The sequence below is a fragment of the Condylura cristata genome, unplaced genomic scaffold (assembly GCF_000260355.1).
Source record: "Condylura cristata isolate star-nosed mole 26May11 unplaced genomic scaffold, ConCri1.0 scaffold00017, whole genome shotgun sequence".
In the NCBI taxonomy this organism is placed as follows: domain Eukaryota; kingdom Metazoa; phylum Chordata; class Mammalia; order Eulipotyphla; family Talpidae; genus Condylura; species Condylura cristata.
This window is the reverse complement of record NW_004567118.1, coordinates 28,845,585-28,866,890: the sequence shown is the minus strand read 5'-3', so window position 1 is coordinate 28,866,890 and position 21,306 is coordinate 28,845,585. Positions and strand designations below refer to the sequence as shown.

At 44.2% G+C, this 21,306-nt stretch overlaps 3 protein-coding genes across 4 annotated transcripts; 2 read left to right on the top strand and 1 right to left on the bottom strand.

Moving 5' to 3' along the window:
* Positions 1-156: 156 nt before the first annotated feature.
* On the top strand, positions 157-1,180 carry TMEM88 (transmembrane protein 88). Its single transcript, XM_004684637.2, has 2 exons — positions 157-380; positions 501-1,180. Exons 1-2 carry the CDS (start codon positions 171-173, stop codon positions 768-770), a joined length of 480 nt encoding a protein of 159 aa, XP_004684694.1. The 5' UTR covers positions 157-170; the 3' UTR covers positions 771-1,180.
* A 568-nt stretch (positions 1,181-1,748) lies between these two features.
* On the bottom strand, positions 1,749-19,998 carry NAA38 (N(alpha)-acetyltransferase 38, NatC auxiliary subunit). The gene is made up of 4 exons (XM_004684635.2): positions 19,902-19,998; positions 2,465-2,736; positions 2,083-2,266; positions 1,749-1,910 (listed from the first exon to the last, which is right to left on the bottom strand). Exons 2-4 carry the CDS (start codon positions 2,543-2,545, stop codon positions 1,798-1,800), a joined length of 378 nt encoding a protein of 125 aa, XP_004684692.1. The 5' UTR covers positions 2,546-2,736; positions 19,902-19,998; the 3' UTR covers positions 1,749-1,797.
* LOC101631359 (cytochrome b5 domain-containing protein 1) lies at positions 2,734-7,237 on the top strand. Of its 2 annotated transcripts, none has more exons than XM_004684634.2 (4): positions 2,734-3,315; positions 3,410-3,486; positions 3,613-3,831; positions 4,398-7,237. In XM_004684634.2, exons 1-4 carry the CDS (start codon positions 3,135-3,137, stop codon positions 4,626-4,628), a joined length of 708 nt encoding a protein of 235 aa, XP_004684691.2. In that variant the 5' UTR covers positions 2,734-3,134; the 3' UTR covers positions 4,629-7,237. The 2 variants fall into 2 exon arrangements, with proteins under 2 accessions (XP_004684691.2, XP_012581996.1); XM_012726542.1 differs by having other exon boundaries at positions 4,466-4,561.
* Positions 19,999-21,306: the final 1,308 nt, after the last annotated feature.

Sequence of the window (21,306 nt, the reverse complement as noted above, 5' to 3'; positions counted from 1 at the left end):
CCCTGAGGCGCCTGTGGAATGTCCAGAGCTCTGGTCCACTCGGTGTAGGGGGTGCCTAATCCTGGAGCTGCATTCCAGGATAAGGGGGGTGGGGAGAGGCCGGGCCGGGGGAGGGGCAGGAAAGAGTGCTATAAGGGCTGAGGCCCGAGCGGGCGGGAGCCTGGCGGGATATGGCGGATGTCCCCGTGGTGCAGCGACCGGTTCCCGGCTCCGGCCCGGAGCCCCGGGACCCCCTGGACTGCTGGGCCTGCGCTGTTCTAGTCACAGCCCAGAATCTGCTGGTGGCTGCTTTCAACCTTCTCTTGCTGGCGCTGGTGCTGGGGACCATCCTGCTACCCGCTGTCACCATGCTAGGCTTCGGCTTCCTCTGCCACTCCCAGGTGAGCGTGCGCCCCGGTGTATGAGTGTATGTGGGTGACGGTTGCGGTGGGGTCCACGGGCCCAGCATCTCCCCTCCTGGGCTCTTCGACCCGGGCTTGAAGCCTCTTCTCCTCCCACAGTTCCTGCGCTCCCAGGCACCCCCTTGCACCGCGCACCTACGGGACCCGGGCTTCACAGCCCTGCTGGTCACCGGATTCCTACTCCTCGTGCCGCTGCTCGTGCTTGCCCTGGCCAGCTATCGCCGCCTCTGCCTGCGCCTTCGCCTGGCCGACTGCCTCGTGCCCTACAGCCGGGCCCTCTATCGGCGCCGGCGCGCCCCGCAGCAGCGGCAAAACCGGGCCTCACCAGCATCCCAGGCCGTTCCCACATCAGGAAAGGTCTGGGTCTGAGGACCCTCGCGTCAAGAACAGTACTGACGATTGCCCTCCCTCCCAGCCGCCCAAGAACTTGAAACCCTGGAGTCTCCCGACCTTTCCTGCTCCTACCCCAGCCTAAGCTGGGTCCTTCCATCGCCTTGGGAAGCAGGAGCATCTGTGGACCCAAAGCTGGTGAAAATTTGCCACACCCCAGAAAACCCACTTTGCTTACCACCGGTATCTGAATCCTGAACATCTGGGCTGGACCCTGCCTGCACATACACCCCCCACCCCCACCTTGTGAATAGGACAACTGAACCTCGTGTCCTTTTCCAGTGCAGCTAGTATTTACAGGCAGAGGGGCGAGAAGTGAAGGGGAAGGAGTGATCTGCACATATCAATAAAGAACTAATGAACTGAACTGCGCTCCTGGGATCCTGTGAAAGGGGCCCTGCCCCATGGCCAGAAGTAGAAGTGGGGGGGGGGCACTGGGACACGGTGCTGAATTGTGCAGAAACGAGCATCTTTCAACTTCCTTGTCTTCCCTTATCGCATTTGTGTGTTCTTCCTGACTAGACCCCAGAGTTCTGTCCCTGACCCCAAAGTGACCTCCCTATCAACAGAGTGGAGGGGAGCCGGCCTCTGCTGCCTGCCCAGCTCCCCTTGGGGACCCGAGCCCGTTCTCTGACCCCAGCTTAGAGGAACTCAGTGTTGCCAGGCCGGGGAGGGAAACAATGGGTCTTCCGGAGCAGGATGACACCCCCTCCCGCCACAATTCTGGAGCAGCAGCGTAGGAGGGAAGGTAGAGGGTCCCACCCGGTTGAAGCTCAGCTTGGCTCCATCCCTACCCTCGAACTATCCCCACCCTCGAACCTGAAGATACCTCTGGCACCCCTGGACGTCCAGATTGGGGGAGGTGGGCTGGGAATGCTCACGACCTCAAATAAAATCTTCTCTAGAAGGCTGTGCAGTCCCTCCCCAGCATCCCAGCTAGGTAGACGCAGACACTGGCAACTTCAATTATAGGTTTAATGAAGTATGAAGGCATGTGCGATCTTGGTCAGAGATAGGGAGGCCCCGCCAGGCTCTCTTTTTGCACTTCAATAGAAACGATGTGATGTCCGGGTACCATAGCCAAGCCCAGCACGCGGGGCTCTCCCGCAGAGAAGGAATCTGGAAAGAGGGGTCAGAGCATCAGGGAAGTTGGTCAATGTCGGTCCCGCCCCTTTTGAGCCACTTCTAGTCCCAGAAAATAAGGGGGGAAAGGGGGTAGGAAGGCACTGTAGGGGAAATGCCTTGCGGGAGACGCTTGACCCACACGGGTGTGCATTCACTGGGCACTGACCCGATGGTTTAAGGAACTCCTGCGCTGAGCCCAGGATGACATTGCAGTCGCGGTCGGTGCAGAGGAAGCAGCCCACCAGTGTCCGTCCATCAGTCATGCGAATGCGCATAGTCTTGTTGAGCAGCGCCTCCAGCTGCTGCCGGGCGCGCGCGGCAGGCGAATCCTCGTGCTCCCCATCTGATTCCTGCGCCGGGCGGTACGCGCGCTCAGATCGCACCACCCACACAGCCGCTCGCCTGCTGAACCACCGCTCCCGGCAGCCCACGCGGCGCACACACGCGCCCAAAGGCTGCCGGGAGCTGCAGTTCCCCCTCCGCGCCCTGCCCCCACCCATTTTGCTCCCTGACTGCCCTTCAATCCCAAAACCCAAGCCCGCGCTAACCCCAGCGCTGGAGCTGCTTTGACGCCGGCTGCAACAGCCATTCTCCTCTCGTAGCAGCACGGTTGGTCCAGCTCCGGCCATTTGCTTCGGGGACTCTCCCAGGCCCTTCAACTTCTTAAGAACCTTTCGGCCACGGTGCTATGAGATCTCGCGAGCGCTGCCGACCTCTTTTCTTTTTGCGAGATCACCTTTCCTCTTCCTCCTTCTTCTAGTCTCCTCGGCAACTGCAGAGATCTCGCGAACTTCTTTCCCAGAGTTCGGTTCACTGAGACCTATTACGCAGGATTCTTAAGATATCGCGAGAAATCTTACTCTGGTTTATTCTCTAAGAACTCTGAATGTAGCGAGGCTACCTTTTTCATAGTCGCGCCGCTCCCTTTTCTGCCTCCCGAGATGCTCTATCCTAACTATCTTCTGTGGCCCTTAATTAAAACTGCAAGCTTATTTCTGGAACTTCGGAGGAACTATTTCGTGAATGGAGGAAGCCGACTACATTTCCCGTAAGCACTTGCAACCGCAAAAGTCCCACAGTTTGCTATCAGTGGACGGTGGCCGGGAAAGGACAATGGTTTCCATGTCAGCAAATAAACGCGCTTGCCTCCGCTCCTGGAGGTGAGGGAGGATGTAGTACAGAGTACCTGCTGAGGAGCGAGGAAGCAACCAAGAGCTGATGGCCGATAGAGTAAGAGCCATGCCTGTCCGGGGCCTAGTGGAGGGGCCAAACTTTGAACATTTCAGGCGTCGCTTTTTCACGCCTGCCGAGGTCGCCCAACACAACCAGCCAGAGGACCTCTGGGTGTCTTACCTGGGATACGTGTATAACTTAACGCCTTTGGCAGAGAAGTACAAGGGTAAGGGACACACGTTGCGCCAGTGTTGGGGTGTGTGTTTAGGGGGAATCTAGTTCTTGGGTAGCTAGCACTGACAGCGACTCCTCCTTCCCAGGAGACCTACTGCTGAAACCCATCGTGGAAGTTGCTGGACAGGACATCAGCCACTGGTTTGATCCAAAGACCAGGGACGTGAGTTCTGCTAGACCTGAGGTTGGGGTGGGTACTGGGGTGCTGGGCTGGGGAGGAAAAGCAGGGGCTAGGGAGGGACCGAGATCCTGATGCTCCCACTTCCCTCTTCTAAACCCCGCTTTAAAGATCCGTAAGTACATAGATCCGCTGACTGGTTCGCTGAGATACCGCACTCCGCGGGGCCGTTTTCTGCACATCCCGCCTGAGCTGCCGCGTTCAGACTGGGCCAATGATTTCGGGAAACCCTGGTGGCAGGGATCGGACTACGAAGTGGGACAGCTCTCTGCAAAGACCCGGAACATACGCATCATTAACACACTCACATCGCAGGAGCACACACTAGAGGTGAGAACAGGGGCGGGGCGGGGTGGGGGAGGGGGAGCCAGAACAGTGAGATTCGGAATCCCAGCGAATCCCAAATAGATGTTCGGGCCACTATTTCTCCTTATCTAGAGGCAATGGAGGAAAGCAGATCACCTAGGTCCTTAGGGTTGGAAATTCCAGGAGTGGCTGAGTCACAGAATACAAGATACTTAAGTGTTCATGAGCCTTGGGCATCTTAGTGATGGTGGTGCTTAGAAGCTCTCGCAAGCTGTTTTGGCCAGAAGTTGCATTTGGATTCTCTCACTAAATCTGCTCTATTGTGGGGATGAAGTGAGTGGGCAGTGGCTTTAACCCTTTAGGTCCTTCTGTTAGAAGTGGCTGCCACAAAGACAGGTAGGACTTTGGAGACATTCATTGTATGCTTGAGGTCCTACTTCATTTCTAGGACCATGAGAGTCTGAAGTTGCTATCTGCCAAAGGAGGCACTCTGATCTCAGCTCTATCTTTGGGGTTCCTGGCTTTTGCTTGGGGTGTGTGTGTGTGTTCCATCTAGAATTCTGGGGGTGGGATGCTTCCATGTTCTCCAGGTGGGGGCACTGGAATCAATGTGGGAAATCCTACACCGCTATCTCCCCTGTAATGCACATGCTGCCAGCTACACATGGAAATATGAAGGGAAGAACCTGAACATGGATTATACCCTGGAAGAGAATGGGATTCGGGATGAGGAGGAAGACTTTGACTACCTCACTATGGACGGTACACTCTACACACCTGCAATACTGCTTTACTTCAATGATGACCTTACAGAGCTATAGGGAAGGAGATGTATGCTCATGTAGATTCAAGACCTATTTTGAGTTTGGCTGTTTCTGTACCCTGTAGGAAAAAGATGGGAATGGGTGAGGGGTGCTTACACCTAGACCTTCATTCCACTGGGAACTGGCTTATGGTTCCCATGCTTTGCTGAAATTTAAGTCCCTATCCCCCAGGTCCATTTTAATTGCTCTGAGAAATTTAGGGAGAATGCTAGAAGTGAATGAATGAATGTTTAGGAATGGTACAAAAAGATGAAGTGTCTTAGATTAGGGAGATATAGAAATACTGCTCATGGAGAACTTTTTGATAGTGAGAGAAAGAAATACAATACAGTGATGAGAGATGGAAGAACCTTTTTAGTAAAGAGGGAAATGGAATTGCTGCAGGAAGATGGGATTTGCAAAGACAGGAATAGGAAATGTCTCACAGACCATATAAAATTGTCTTAATTGCCTTTGAATAATATCTGGCAACTAAAATTCAAGGGGAATAAAAGAAGTGGGTGGTTACCAGGGAATTCAGACTAGATATTATGCTATATACTTTTTACACCCTGTTTACTGTAACTGCCCTATAAGATGGATACCATCACCACTATTTTACAGATAAGTCTTTTGAAATTTAGCACGATTTAATAGCATAAAGGCATACTAGCTAGTAATTAAGATAAAAACCCAAGTCTACTCAGTTCTAAAGTCCATGTTCTTTTCAATGTAGAGAGACTATCTCAGTGTCTGATTTCATGCTAGTATTTGTAACCATTGCTTCTCAGAACAAATGTTTGGGATGTGGGTTTGCCCTGGCCTTGCTGCACAGTGGGAACTATAGGCCTTTTGTGTAGTCAAATTCTTTCTGCAGTTATTATCTTTGGAAGGGAGTTAGCAGAGCTCTGCAGTGGCAGAGAGGCGGCAAGGAAGGCTAAGTGTTAGCTGAGCTATAGATAACTGTTGAACTCTACTTTCTGACTGATCTCATAACAAAATTTTTCCTCTGACTTTTGAGACAAAGAAATGGGTGAGTATTTACTGACTCCAGGAAAAACTAGGATGAGAACAGGGCCTTAGGACTGGGACACTTGGGTGAGAGGGCAAAAAGAAAGCAAACTGCACAGTATATTCAGGATGGGCCATGTCTCTTAGGGAAGGTGAGGCTAACAGGGTAGACTTCACAGACGGTGACTTTGTAAGAGGGGGCTTGACAGGGGTAATGAAATGTGCCAAGTGTCAGAAAACTGATGATTATAGAACAACAAATTTAGGGGGAGGAGTAGTGGCTAGGTGATTCCCTTTAACTTAAACATGGGGAGGTAATGAAAACTGACAGATAAATTTCCTGATAGTAGCAGGTAAAAACTCATCAGGCAGAGGTTAGGGTATCGTCCTGAAAGGTGGTCCCTAGGTGCACTGGGTGGTCTACATAGAAGTTTTCTGAGGAGTTGACTGTGAAACACATGGACAAAAATGGAGATATATTGGCTTTAGCAATATCTCATCTGAGTTTCCAGTTTCATGTAATGCAAAAGTCCATGAATTACCTGCATCATTTTGATGTTTAATCAACTCAACTCTGAAGTTGTTTCATATGCCTCGTTTGTTCAGTTGAGCCCTTAATGATTTGAAAACCATAGCTATGCTTTTACCATAGTACCAGCCTCATAGCCTGTGCCTGTGGGATCTGCTCAAACCTACCCCTTTTCCAGAATCTCCCACATCAGCACCTCTTGCCAGAAACACACTCATCTCCTTACTCAACCAGCCACTCTCTAAGTAGCTTCTTTCTTATAAATATCTTTGGAGTCTGTCTTCTTTCCTCTACTGCTATGGAAACTTCCTAACCATTTCCTCTTCTGTCCTAACACAGCAGAGTGAGTTCTGAAAAAAACAAATCTTACTGACTTTCCTCCTTCAGATTCTTCAGTGGTTTCCAGTGCTAAATTCAGTCCCTTCATACATCAGCCTCTGACTACCTTGCATATCTCATCTTGCTTCACTCCTGTTACCTGTGTTCCAGCCCCCTAAACTGGTTTTCAGTTTGTTAAATGTCGTCTTGCCCCAGAGTGACAAAGACTATTCTCTCTTGCAACACTGTTCCATCCATTTTCCACCTAGCTCATCTTCCTCTGGGAGATCTTTTCTGGCTTATTAGTGGCCAGAACTTTGAGTTTTATATCATCATTTACAAACTTTTATGTCAACACTGTAAATATTTCAGAGTAGTTATAATTTTTAAATGATGGATGTACATAGTTGGTTGGCTTCTAGATTGTAAGCTCCTGAGGGCAGATGGTATCCAATTTGCTCATTGCTGTATTCCCAGTTTGGGGGGCAGGCACACAGTTGCTGCTCAATAAATTTTCATTGAATGAGGTCAATATTAAGTGAATTCATCTATCAATAAAAGCTAGTAGATGGGGTGTTGTGTCCTGGGAGGCAAAGTGGGACCAATAAATAAGACACCTGAATCCCGTGCTGCAATCTCTACCCATACATTTCTCTTTATTTGCTCTCCAGAGATCCCAGTTCAAAAACTTCCTCTAAATAGAGGTTTTGGGGTTAAACTCCCAGTCGTTTCCTCTTATGGCCACCAGAGGGCTGTAATCGCCTACAGAGTCAGGTCTGGAAAAGGGAAAACAAGTTCTAAAGAGGTTAGAATTAAAGATGAGCCTCTGAAAATTACAGGTGGGAGGAAGGATAAGAAAAAAACACATGACTACTATTCTATTAGCATTTAGGTCTATTTCAGTTTGTTTTTTCTTCCTTCTGGAGCACATGCCAGAAAAGGAGGGTAATTTGAGAAGTTGAAGCATGGGCTAGGACAAATTTGAGTAGGTCTGATGACCTGTATGTGTGTGTATGGGGCAAGGCACAATGCTGTGGAAGGAGCAATTATCATACATTTTGAAGATAATAAGAGAAAGATTGGCCCTTGAACACGGGTTTGAATTGTATAGGTCCACTTATGTGGATTTTTTTTTATAAACAGGGAATGTAAACCTACAGTAACAATACAGTATTGTAAATGTTTTGTTATTTTCTTAACATTTGCCTTTCTCTAGCTTACTTTCTTATAAGGATACATACACAAATTTTGTGAAATCAATTGTTTACGTTATTGGTAAGGCATCCAGTCAATAGCAGGCTGTACTTGACCTTTGAACAAAGCAGGAGTTGGGGAACCAACCCCCTTGCACTGTCAAAAATCTGAGTGTCATTCGACTCCTCAGAAACTTAACTACAGTGGTCCCTGGATTTCTTGGGGATTGCTTAGGGAACCAGTTATCAAGATCCACAGATTCTCAGGACCCTTGTAATCAGTCTTTCATATGCAGGTTGATTTCTAGTTGGTTGAAGATGTACATGTGGAACCCATAAGTGTAAAGAGTCAGTTATATTTATTGAAAAAAATTGTGTATAAGCGGGTATGTACAGTTCAAACTTAACTGTTCAAGGGTCAACTGTAATTTTGGGACAGTCAATACAAGGATTTTTTTTAAAAAGATTTATTTATGCATACAAGAACTGGGGTACAGGCCAGAGGTGCCGGGGGTGGGGGGTGAGTGGATTCACCAGAGACAGAGTAGGGAATAGAAAAGGCAGATTGACTGAAGTACACTGCTAAGGGGAGCAGCAGGTGGGTCACCTTTCTGGCCGGGGGTCAAACTCATGCTGCAGTGGCTGTGATAGCTTCATAGTGCTGTGCTTTAACCCCATGTGCCACCAGGGGTTACTGTGTGGGGGTTTGGTTCCCCCTAATCCCTATGTTGTTCAAAGATCAACTGTATATTAATTTATTTAAAAATAAATTTATTATTAATGTTTTTTCTTTTTTGGTATAAAGCTTTTTATTATGTGCTACCTTGTTCTTTAACTAATTAAGACTAGATATTTGCATGAGGAGTACAGAAATAATGCTGAGGGCCCTCCCTGGTGGCGCAATGGGTTAGGACGCAGCACTGCAAGCAAGCCACAGCCGCTTCAGCAAGTTTGATCCCCACCCTGGAGGTGACCCACATGGCACAGCAGACCCCTCCTGACCTGCCTGCTGTTCCCCTCTGCAGTGTACTTCGTCAGTCTGCCTGTTCTGCTCCCCACTCTGTCTCTGGTGAAGCCTCTCACACCCCTGCACCTCTGGCTTATACCCCAGTTCTGTATGAATATATAAATCTTAAAACAAACAAACAAACAATCAAAAACACTGAGGCCTAAAACCTAGGAGGCAAATAGTACTTAAGTGAAGTGTATGGCCCAAGTCCTCTTGCAATGATCTCTTTTGTTTTGGAGGGAGGTGGAGTGAAGGCTGGGGTAATGAAAGGAAAGCTGCGTGTGTGCTCAGTAAATCAGCAGTTTCAAAGGATTCAGCTGGCAAATAATTCCCACAAAGCTGAGTCCTGTATGCACATATCATTGGGGATACTATTAGAATTCCTTGTAGGAAGCTTATCTGCTGAATGGTTAAAAGCATACAGTCCAATGTAATACCAAGATTCCTGGCACTCCCCCAAAGGCTTTATCCTTTGGGGTTAAGTTTAATGGCAACATTTTACTACTGTCCTAAATTCTGATCAGGATGCCCCTTGGAGATGAGTCAGAGGATCGATTGTGTGCAGTTCGCACTGTAGCACTCAGTCAGGACATCAAGAAAAGGTAATACACTGAGCCCCATAGCTGAGTTTTGGTAAACCACAAAGATAGCTTAATATTAGAACAGCACTTTATGCTGGATCAGGAAAGGCACATGGGACATAGTAATAGAGAAAGTAGTAGCAGAGAAAATTGGAAACTGGAATGATCTTGGAAGTCAGAGATTCGGAATTCAAAATACAAATACACACGCAGCCCAAGTACTAGGTATACAAGGCACACAGTGAATGAGAAAGTGAACAATTAAATGGGGTCAGGAGTAAAGCAGGTGAGGTAAGGAACAAGATGGAAGTGAGTCTTAGTCTCCCTTGGGAGCAGCGCAGCACCTGCACTTTAGAGCTTGTTAGTGGGAAGGTAGGCATCCAGCTTCAATCATCTGATTCAATCACCTTTGCATCCCCCAACAGCAGCATATGCCTGGCATAGAGTGGCAATAAATACAGGTTTGTTTCAGGAAAGCATTGCACATGTAACCCCCACTATTTGAAATGTCTGGACTCAGGAACTAAATAGGTTCAGATGTTCATGTGCCTCTTACTGCTCGCTTGCTCTAGTGCTTTACCAAAACTCAGCGGTGGGGCTCAGTGTATTACCTTTTCTTGATGTCCTGCCTGGGTGCAAGACTACTATGGAAAGAGAATCCTGTGAAAGTGCTGTTCATCCATTCATTAACAAAAGTTATCAAACTCTTTGTGCCAGGCACTGTTTCAGATATTGGGGGCAGAGCAGTGATTGACACAGGCAAGGTTTCTGCGTGGGACTCATATTTGGTGTAATAAATTTTGTACTATATATGTAAATATGCACACCTTCATAAATACATATACATACATTAAAAGTACAATAGAGAGGCCCTCCCTGGTGGTGCAGCGGGTTAAAGCACAGCACTGAGAATCTAAAGCCGCTTCTGCATGAGTTTAATTCCCGCCTGCCCCAGAGGTGACCACATGGCGTGGCAGACCTCTCCTGACCCGCCCGCTGCTCCCCTCAGCAGTGTACTTCGTCGATCTGCCTGTTCTGTTCCCCACTCTGTCTCTGGTGAAGCCTCTCATCGCCCCTGAGCCTCTGGCCTGTACCCCAGTTCTGTATGCACAAATAAATCTTTAAAAAAAAGTACAATAGAGAGCCAGTCACTAGAGTAACACTCCATGGATCAGAGGCCCACCAGAGATGATCAAAAAAACTGCTATGTATTACCTGCAGGTCTGCATTTACTTGCATTCATCACTTAATTCTCACAATGAACTTAAATACTGTTTTTATTTACACTGAAAAATGGAAACTGAAAAACAGAGAAGTACTTTGCTAAAAGTCATATAATTAGTTAAGTAGCAGTTAAAGGTCACACAGTAGTAAGTAGTAGCGGTGGCTTACCTACTTACCCACTGACTTGTACCACCTCCATGCACGACAGACATAGGATGTTGTTTCAGTTACCTATCATTGCTTAATAAAACATTCCAAGACTTCAGTTTGTTTAAAAAAAAAAAACATTATTTTGCTAATGAATCTATAATTTGGCCCGGGTTTAGGATGGGACAACTCATTTCCACTCCAAAAAGTATCAAGTGGCTGGACTGTTGGAGCTGGAGGATTCATTTCCAAATGTCTCACTTAACATGTCTGGCAAGTTGATAGCAGCTGTAAATTCTCCATATGGGCCTCTGCACAAGAAGCTTGTTTCCTCATAGCATGGGCAGGTGGTCTTAGCATGGTGGTCAGATCCCAGAAGCAAGTATACTTAAGAGACCCAGAAGGAAACCTTTTGTGAACTAGCCTTAATCCAAGGATAGGGAAACTGGACTGCACTTCTCAGTGTGAAGTGTCAAAATCATACTGTAGTAACAGCATATTGGATATGAGCTATTATTATGGAAAATACAATCTACCTCAGATGTCCTGTAGGCAAAAGAAAGGGTATCTGACCCAGTCTTGAGTGGAAGTATGAAGGTGATCTTTGAAGGGTTGTTTGGGAGGACAGGGTAGGAGTGTGTATTGATACCTAAGTAGAAATCACGGCCTCACTATGCATTTATTCAGTAAATTGACAGTATTGTGTCTCTGCAATGCATCAGGCCTAGTGCTGCTTTTTTTTAAGACTTACTTTTATTTATTTATGCATACAAGAATTGGGATGTAGGCCAGAGGTATGGGGGTGAGAAGGTTCACCAGAGAGTGGGGAGCAGAACAGGAAGATCCACTGAAATACACTGCTAAGAGGAGCAGTGGGTAAGACAGGAGAGGTCTGCTGTGCCATCTGAGTCAGCTCACTGGCCAGGGATCACACTCATGCCACAGTGGCTGGTGATAGCCTGATAATGCTGAGACTTAAACCCTCCGCCACCAAGACACGAATATTGCTCCTATGAACTTAATGTTTTGTGAGAGTTTCAGAGAAGTTTGTGAGCATCTTGTCATCTTGCTTCTACTTGTACACAGAAGCCAAGGGAAGCTTTTAAAGTCTTCAAAATCTGGTTTTTTCTCTCAAGAGGAAGTAGGATACCTCACCCACAAGGTCCTACATAATTTGGCTCTTCTAGGTTCTTGTCTTCCATGGTAACCTTTCAGTTTCTGAATTCCCCCAAGTTCCGTACTGTCAGGGACTTCTCACAGGCTGTTCCTCTCCAAGCAACATTCTACCCACTGATCATTATTTGGGCAACTCCTACTTTTAAGTATCTGTTTAATTTTTACTTTCTCACAGATGTCTTCCCTGATCCATTCAATTATGTCAAATCTTTTATCACTCCTCAGGGTATCCTGAACATTATTAATACAACTAAAATGTTTAATATAATTCACTCTTTAAAAAGGTCCATCTTCCTTCCCTCATTAGACTATAAGCTCCAGAAGGGCAGGGAGCACATTTCGTATTTATCACTGAACACCCAGCAATTAGCCCAGTTAACCCAGAGCAGACAATCAATATTCATTAAATGAACTAATAGAATATGACAAACGTTATAAAAGAGCTAAATACGAAAAGCCTCAGAAACACAAAAATCCAGTCTGAGGAGATCAGGGAGGGCTCTCTGGAAGAGTGTCAAGTCAGGCTGAGACCTAAAGGACAAGGAGGACTTAGCTAAATGAAAAGGAGGGAGAGGGTGAGGGATCAGAGGAATGCTTCCCATGAAGAATAAACAGCATAATAGTACAGTCGGAAGATGTGGAGGGCTCAGGTGCAGGAGGAATTGTGATACAAAAAGCCAAGCGGAGATGGGAGGCAAAGGGAGAACAGGCAATGAGAAGGGGAGGTCAGACCAGGTTATGTGAGACTTTGCAAAGCAGGTTAAACTCTTTTTCATTGAACTATAATCCACAAACTAAAATCCACCAGTTTAAAGTATATAATTCAGGGTTAAGAATTTTATAAGGAGAATAGTATGATCAAATTTGCATTTTAAAAAGATGATGAGGGCCCTTTCTGGCAGCTTAAGGGGTTAAAGCACAGCACTATGAAGCTATCCCCAAGCCAAGTTCGATCCCTGGCCAGGGAGGTGACCCACAAAGGACAGCAGACCTCTCCTGTCCCACCTGCTGCTCCCCTCAGCAGTGTGTTTCAGTCCATCAGCCTGTTCTGCTCCCCACTCTGTCTCTGGTGAATCCTCTCACCACTCACCTCCACCCCCACCCTGCACCTCTAGCCTCTTTGCCATTCTAGTCAGATAAGGTCCTCATACTATTTAGTAAATACTTTTTCATTCACCTAGGCTGCTGTTCTTCCTCCTCTCTGCCATATAAAGTAGACCTTTGGGAGTCTACTTCAAATACAATTATATATGAAAATTCTTCACAGCTTCCCCCTCCTGCTGCAAGATCTCTCTTCTCTGAATTCTCAAATTTTATGATACATAGCAATCATCACTACCACACATTGTTAACTAACTTTTGTGTGTGTGTTTATGTCAGATCTCAAAAAATGTCTCTTTCTACTGCTATCCAGTTAATCTCTTGGTCACTAGAAAATGTACAAGTTGCTTTAAAAGAGGCACAAAATGAAAACTGTTTCCTTTCCCAGTGGTAACCACTACAGTTTCCTGTGTATTCTTCCTAAAATAGTCTATGGATATTCACTTTTTTTTCCTTTGTTACCATATTATGTATGCTGTTCTGACTTCCCTTTTCCGCCCTACCATTTTAATAGTTTTTTAAAGTTTTATTTTATGTATTTATGCATGCAAGAGCTGGGGTGTAGGCCAGAGGTGCAGGGGTGGGGAGGGTGAGAGGATTCACAAACAGAAGTGGGGTGCAAAATAGTCAGACCTACTGAAATATACTGCTGAGGGGAGCAGCAGGCGGGTCATCAAAGATCTGCCACACCATATGGGTCACCTCCCTGGCTGGGGATCGAACTTGTGTTGTAGTGGCTGCAGGTGTGGATAATTTCACAGTGCTGTGCTTTAGTACTTTAACCCGCTGTGCCACCAGGGAGGATCTCACTTTAATTACTTTTAAAACTAGAATCTCACTAATGACCTCCATTTATTATACTCAACTTACATGTTTTTACATTTCAAAGAAAAAAGGATTTGTGAGGAGTGACTTCCCATTTGACTTCATGTACTAATGTGATCAATAAAATGACTTACACAAACAGGGCCCTCCCCGGTGGCCCAGCGGGTCAAAGCACTGCACTAAGAATAAGAAGCTTAAGCCAACTCCGCATGAGTTCGATCCCCGCCTGCCCTGGAGGAGATCCACATGGCGAGGCAGATCTCTCCTGACCCGCCCGCTGCTCCCCTCAGCAGTGTACTTCCTCATTCTGCCTGTTCTGCTCCCCACTCTGTCCCTGGTGAATCCTCTCACCCTCCGCACCTCTGGCCTGTACCCCAGTTCTGTATGAATAAATAAATAAATCTTTAAAAAAAAAATGACTTACACAAATAATGCTTTCTTATTGTAAAAGCTCAAATTATCATTAAAACTAAATGTTATTTCTCAAAAGTAATGACCATATAACACATTGGTATATATAGATTTTTAAAATGCATTTATATACATATAAATGTATCTGTAGAAACATACAGTATTTTTTTGTCCCTTTAAATAAACTAAATGATATCATAAGCATGAGAACTGTCTTGTTACCTGCTTTTCTCCATTCAACATTAAAGAATCTTACTATGTGGATGTAGCTAATTTTTCTTAATTCTGTATGTAGTTTTTTAGCTATGCCTTACTCATGGAGATTTAGAGTATTTCCAATGTTTTCAGCATTAAAAATATGTGTGTACTGTCACCTTTTGCACAAGTGGGATAACTGTCTCTAGATATCAGAAGTGGAACGTATCAGGAAATACCTAAGTTTAAAGTGTACTAGATACAATTAAAGTGACCACTGTCAGTTCTGTAATATAGTTGTTTTAAGTAGTAAATTATATATAAGACCATCAATTACACACACTAATTAGTTCTTTAAAACCTTAGTACACTCTATTCACTTAAATGTCACTTAGTGTACAACAAAAAGAATATCAGACTAGAAAATGAAGATATAGGTTCAAGTCCTGGTTTTGTCCCTAACAATTAATTTGATAATAGGCAATTCTTCAGCCTATTTCTATACCTACAAAATTAAAGTGATATTTCCTAAAATCTGGTAGCATGCAAGACACTTTTTAAAAAAATAATTATTGTTTTAGGCCATTCTTGTCCTTAAAGACTGCCCACCTGTGTCTATGCAAGCATCTCAAATTAAAAAAAAAAAAAATTACTATTTTAAAATAAATTAGGAACAATATAATTATCCTCAGAAATTAATGATTTATGGATCTTTTTTTCTTAGTAAGAAAGACTTTACTTTTTAAGTGAGATTTTAAAAAAGTAAACTGAATTTAAAAAAGTAGTATGCACATGATTATATATATGGTATGCAGATATGGCAAATTATGAATATGATTTATGAAGGACTGGCATCTTCATAAAATCAAGAAGAGGTAAGATTAGAGCAGCAGACCAGACACTTAAATTTCAAAGATCTGTAAAACGTGAACAAATTTGCTATTGATTAACACAGAGTTGCTGACTTTTTATTGTGCTAAGGACATTAAGAACATAAAATCGAAACCCATGTACCCATCACCATCACTTAATAAAAAGTGTTTTGTAAGTATAAAAGTACATGGACAGGGCCCTCCCTTGTGGTGCAGCGGGTTAAAGCACAGCACAGAGAAGCCACTTCCGCATGAGTTCGATCCCCGCCTGCCCCAGAGGAGATCCACATGGCATGGCAGACCTCTCGCTGCTCCCCTCAGCAGTGTACTTCGTCAATCTGCCTGTTCTGCTCCCCACTATGTCTCTGGTGAATCCTCTCACCCTCCCTGGCCTGTACCCCAGTTCTGTACGAATGAATAAATAAATAAATCTTAAAAAAAAAAAAAAAGTACATGGACAATGAAAAAATTTCATATTGCACAGGGTATAAAACATCTTTTTCTTTATTTTCTCCCTCTCTATAAATCCATCATGGACATTCTTTCATACAGCTCTACCTCATTTTTAGAAAGACACTTTCAACAAATATATTACTAAATATATTAACATGTACATATTATATTTTATTATTATTATTATTATATGTAGTATGTCACATTAATTCTATATCAAAAAAATAAGAAATGTACAATCAGAATAAAAAACAGACTCCCAGGAAAAGATAGGGGGCAGTCATAATTAGTCATTTGGGAACTACTAGTTTAGTTGACTTTCAGCTATAAAATTTCATGATTAGTCTAGAATATCTTCAGCATGTACATGCCTGTATGTTTACTAACCTGTCTATTTCAAAAGACAACTAGTAACATCTTCTTGGGTAGAACCAGGGATTGCAAAATGCTTTTCCAGTCCTTTCAGCTGTCCGCTGCATGAGTATGTATCTGCACACTATCAATCATTCTCATTGGTTCTCTATGTCAGCATTTTACTCTGGGGTCTGTAGACTTTAGGGTATTCATAACATCATGAAAACATATGTGTATATGCTTTTTTTCCTGGGGGAAGTTTATAACTTTCTATTATCTAAAAATGGGTTAGAAAGTACTGTTTTGGGTAAATTTCTTGCTTTTACTTCAAATAAATAATCTTAGTACTGACTTGGGACTCCCTTACAGTGTTTTTCTTTTTTGGCTGGGGGAAAGCATCTAATTTCTGATTTGGAATTTTACAGTTACATGCCTGAGTCCCCTGTCTGCTAATGATATCACCAAAAAATGAAAAACATTCCTCTTAGCCAATTAGTCAAATGGTACTTTACTATTTTATTTTCATTTTTTGAAGTATGGAAAGATAGAGAAAGGTAGGGAGTGCTACCCACATTAAAACTGACTGGTAGAGAGACAAGCAGCTAGAAACAGTGAGACATACATACACAGATAAAATGCCTAAGAAAAGAGAACAGACAAGTAAAGAAATGTAGAGGAACCTAGGAGCACAGGAGAGACCAGAACAGAGCAGACAGAGAAGGAAGGCAGAAAAACAGGCTGGCAAGGAGAGAAAGAATGAGAGAGGCAAGCAGACAGACATACAGAAGGGGGTAGAGAGTGAAAAAAGAAGCAAGAAAACAGTAAGGAAAGATAGGAGACAAAGTGATAGTAGTGTTTTATACCATACAGTGCTTTATAATTTATAAAGTGGTATCAAATACATTATAGCAGGCAGACAGGGAGAATCCAGCAGACAGATGGGGTGATGGAAGGATACAGGCCAATCAGACAGAAGAGAGGGAAGATGGCCAATCAGAAAGAGAGCTAGAATGGAGCCCAAGACAGACAGTAAGGAGGAAAGACAGAACCAAGAAAAGTGAGGGGGGGAGGGGATGGAGACACAGGATAGAGGTTATATTTAGGAATAAAGGCAATAAAAAAAAAAGCAGAAATGAAAGAACAGTGTATTGTGTATCAAAGTTTTGTACTTCTGAACAGACCTGGATAGCAGCTGTGTCTTTGTTTCCTCCAAGATGTTATAATATCTCTAAGGTGGCATGTGAAAAAGAGCCAGAAGGAAGAATGGAAAGGGAGAAAATTTTTAGTAAGTAGCAAAGTTTTTTAGATTAAGAAGAAGACAAATTCTTGGGTACCACTGAACTTAAATCTAGATTCATATGTAAGACTTCACATAGACTCTAGGAAAACAGAGCAAGCCTCTGTGCTATGTGCATGTAAATGTTATCTGCTCTTATTAATTTACGTGGTATTTTTCTGTACTACCCAGGGCATTCATCTTTTCTCAATTAATACAGAGTTCAGTGATGAGGATACCAGCAAAGGTGTGTACCATGACATCTTATTATACAGAGTAGAATAGGAGTTTAGGACAAATAAGCTCATCCTAAGTGCTCCTCCTATACTGGTAGTAACAGTATGCAGCTAGTAACCAGTCAACTGAAAAGACAAGTGCTATAAAGTGGAATCAAAAAGAGAAGAGGCAAGAGATAGCAAACCCAGTGGTGTAGGAAGGAGAACTGATAGATTTACAAAGGAAGAGAAGCATTGAGCGGAACCGGGAGAGAGAGAGAAAGAATGCAGCAAAAAGTAGACTAATATATGTGTGTAGACTCTTTTCTGGAACGATACCCAAGAAATGCAAAGTAGAAGCTGCTTCTGAGGCATGGAACTGGGGGACTGGAAGAGAGGTTACAGGAGGGAGGCTTGCTCACATTCACAGGATAATTTTTGTACTCTAAAAATTTGGTATCATGTGTTTATACGATTTGTTTTAAAGTTGATTGAAAAAAAGAAAAGCAAGCAGACATGTGGACAGCAAGAGCCAGGCAGAGAGCAAAACGTCAGAACAAAGAGACTGTAAAAATGGCAGAAGGACTGGGCAGGCTGACTGACTGAGGAACCAAGAAAGACAAAAAGAAAAAAGACAACTGAAATGAAAGCAGTGAGAGATGGCAGGGGAAGGGAGTATGGCAAGAAGCAGACAAGATTTTGGGGGCTGGAGGGGCCACTGACAGATTTCAGTTAGAGATCACCACCACTGATGGGATGTTAATATAAAGGAAACCAAAAGAGAAAAGTCTGGGAAGTAACAGATTAAAAAGATAAAGAAAAAAGGGGAGGAAGTAGCAGCAAGTAGACAGGTAAGATAGGCATAAAAGGAGGCAAGGAAAAATCATGAACTTCACAGGCATAAGAAAGAGGAGGGAAAAGTAGGAGGGCAAGAAAAAAGGCAAACCAAGATAGAGAACCATGGCAGGGCCTGGAAGGGAGACAAACCCAAGGATGAAGGCTAAAAAAGTGATAGAGACAGGCAGGCGGGGAGACAGATGGTAGAGAGAGTGGTGGGCAAACAGCCAGAGAAACAGACAGACAACCAGAGAGAGAGAGAGAGGCTGCCAGCCAGTCAGAGAGGAGCAGGCAGGCAGGCAGACACCATAATACGAGCAAGCAGGTAGAGAGGCAAGCAGAAACAAGGATAGAGGAAGAAAAATCAAGAGGTCAGTAGGGAGGAAAAAGAACAGCAGATGTAGACAGGCAGAAGGGGCGATGGATAAAAGAGAGAGTCAGGTAAATTAGCAGATCCATGTGCTCCGCACTCTTGAGAGTGATGAATGTCTGTTGGGGATGCATAGTCACCTTTAGCCACCCACACCTGCAGCTCATGGTACACGTGGCAGGCAGGCAGGCAGGCAGGCACTCAGCCCAGAGGGAAAGGACAGAGAGGCAGAGACTGCTAGTACATGATATCTCCAGGGTTGCCTGCACGCACCTGGGGACTCTCTTCCCAGACACACACCAAAGGGATAGAAAGGGGGGGGGGGCGGGAGTCAGGCACACAAGAGGAGGCAGCACATACCGCTAGAGCCTGAAGACAGACGTGAACAGAAGACAGAGATGGAAAGTCACTTAAAGGTGATAAAGCCTGAGAACCAAAGGGGAGAGTGTCTCAGTGAAAAATAAAAGATGCAGACAGAGAAGGCCATATAAAGAAAGGGGGTGATAACTAGCCTAGTGGAGAGAGCCAAAAGGGGGCAGAACATAATGGAACAGAAAAAGGATAAGAGTTAGACTCAATACAGAAATACATGGAGACAGTGGCAAGGGAGTTCCAAAAGCCAGGTTAAGAAAAAAGATGGAAATCGATGTTCAATAAAGTGCATTTAGTCTATGTGTATGGGGGCTGGGGGCTGGAACATCAAGAAAGAACCTTTTCTCAGCCTAAGCAAAAAATTGCACAGTATTCCCTGCCACTAATAGTTTCTGGTTACTGCCTACCTACACATCCTTCTTAAAGAATTCCTGAACACTACTGAGGCTGGGGGATGATGGCTGGCAGCTATACTTAAAAGGCAGAGAAACAACCCAGGAGACAAATGCTTCCAGAAGCACAGGATGGGAACCATGAGAAGGGGCAAAATGACACCAAACGAACTGGAGGAAACAAGAAAAAAAGGTTGGCAAGAATGAAAAGATACAGTAGAGCTAAGCTATTCACCTTCCTTCTTTGAAAGCATCACTCACTAGCAAGTTTTATTTTATGATTTCTCTGATCAAATATCTTGATGAGAAAGCTACTTTTGGATTCCTTTTCAAACTTCCATCTGATTCCTGGTACTACTTGGAAGATTAACGCTGGGGTACAGTCAGGAATTATGGGCCAGAAAGATGAAAATGCCAGTGTACCCCCTACCTCTTTCTTTTTCTCACGTCCAGTTACTTTTCTCTTTCACCGTACCTCAGTTTCTTCCACTTTATCAGTGTTGGCAACCATGGAGAAGAGAAATATACTGAAATAGAGGAAAGAGAAAATAATTTCACAATCTTCAGAGTTGACTCTTCCCCCTTTCGTCTAAAAATCTGCCCTATTTATCCCTAAATTAATTTCTTAAGTCAGATGAGTTTTATATTCAAGCAAATGGAGGAGGGGCAGGTGAGGAAAAGAAGCAGAGTGAAGATAAAATTTACAACAATTATAAATCACTGAAAAGGCTGGGCAAAGGGGAGAATCAAACATGGACTCCTTTGAAAAAAACTCAATCATCGTATCTATTCATATCTCTCCCCCAAAAGTCACTAGGATTTCTATCACTTTTTTAAAGAAAGAAGAAAAAAAATCCAGTACCGCTTTTTACTTAAAAGATATGTACACAATTAAATGCGGTTTGACTTCAATGAGATATGCAGAAACAGAGTTATATATAAACATATATTTCATCTTTTTCCTTTTCAATGCCTGAAGGGGAAAAAAAAACCTTCACATCAAACCACTCCCTTCTGAAGTATTCAGAAAAAAAAAAAAAAGCTTTTCTTTAAGAGAAGGGAGGTGGGGAGAAAGAGACTAGTAAAGAAAAGGAAAAAAATTAAATCTAGTTGGACTAGTATCTAACTAGTTAACCTTTAACAATTTATGCTGATGTCAGACTGAGCATGAGTACTGATTAATGCCCCCCCTCAAATATTTTTTATAAGGGGGGGAGTTAGTCACAGCAGCCATTTTTGTTTTATGCAGAAATCCTTCATGCCCCCCCAACGCGCGCGCACACACACACTCACACACTCTCAGTACACAAGGAAAATATCTCTATTAATCTGTGCACTAATCAGTTATGAAAAAAAGGAAAAATTTGTGGGTTTCTGGGTAGAGGCTTGGGATGGGGGTATAACAGGGAGGAGAATGGGGGGGGTGAAAAATGAAATATTAAGCCAGCCATTTTGTTTTAAAAGGGGATTTTTCCCCCCTCTCCCTTTCTTCATGGAGGGGGTGGCGATGCTGGAGGGGGGGTTGTTTTAAAAATAATTTCAAGGCGGCCATCTTAGTGCCTCAGCTCTGAGAAATATTTCTGAGCGCCCCCCTCAGAATTTAAATATATTTAAAGCAATGGAGAGGGGGGTAGAGAGAAGTCGAAAACTTTTATATATATATATTTTTTAATCCCCCTTTCTTGTTCTCTTGGGAGGAAGGAGAGAGGGGGGAAAGTCAATTTTTTCTAAGAAAATATTTGGGGGTGGTTTGGCCCCCCTCCTCAGACGGCGGCCCCGAGGGTGGGGGTTTTGGAGGGGGGTGGCCCGGGGGTTTTGGGGGCTGGGGGAGGCGG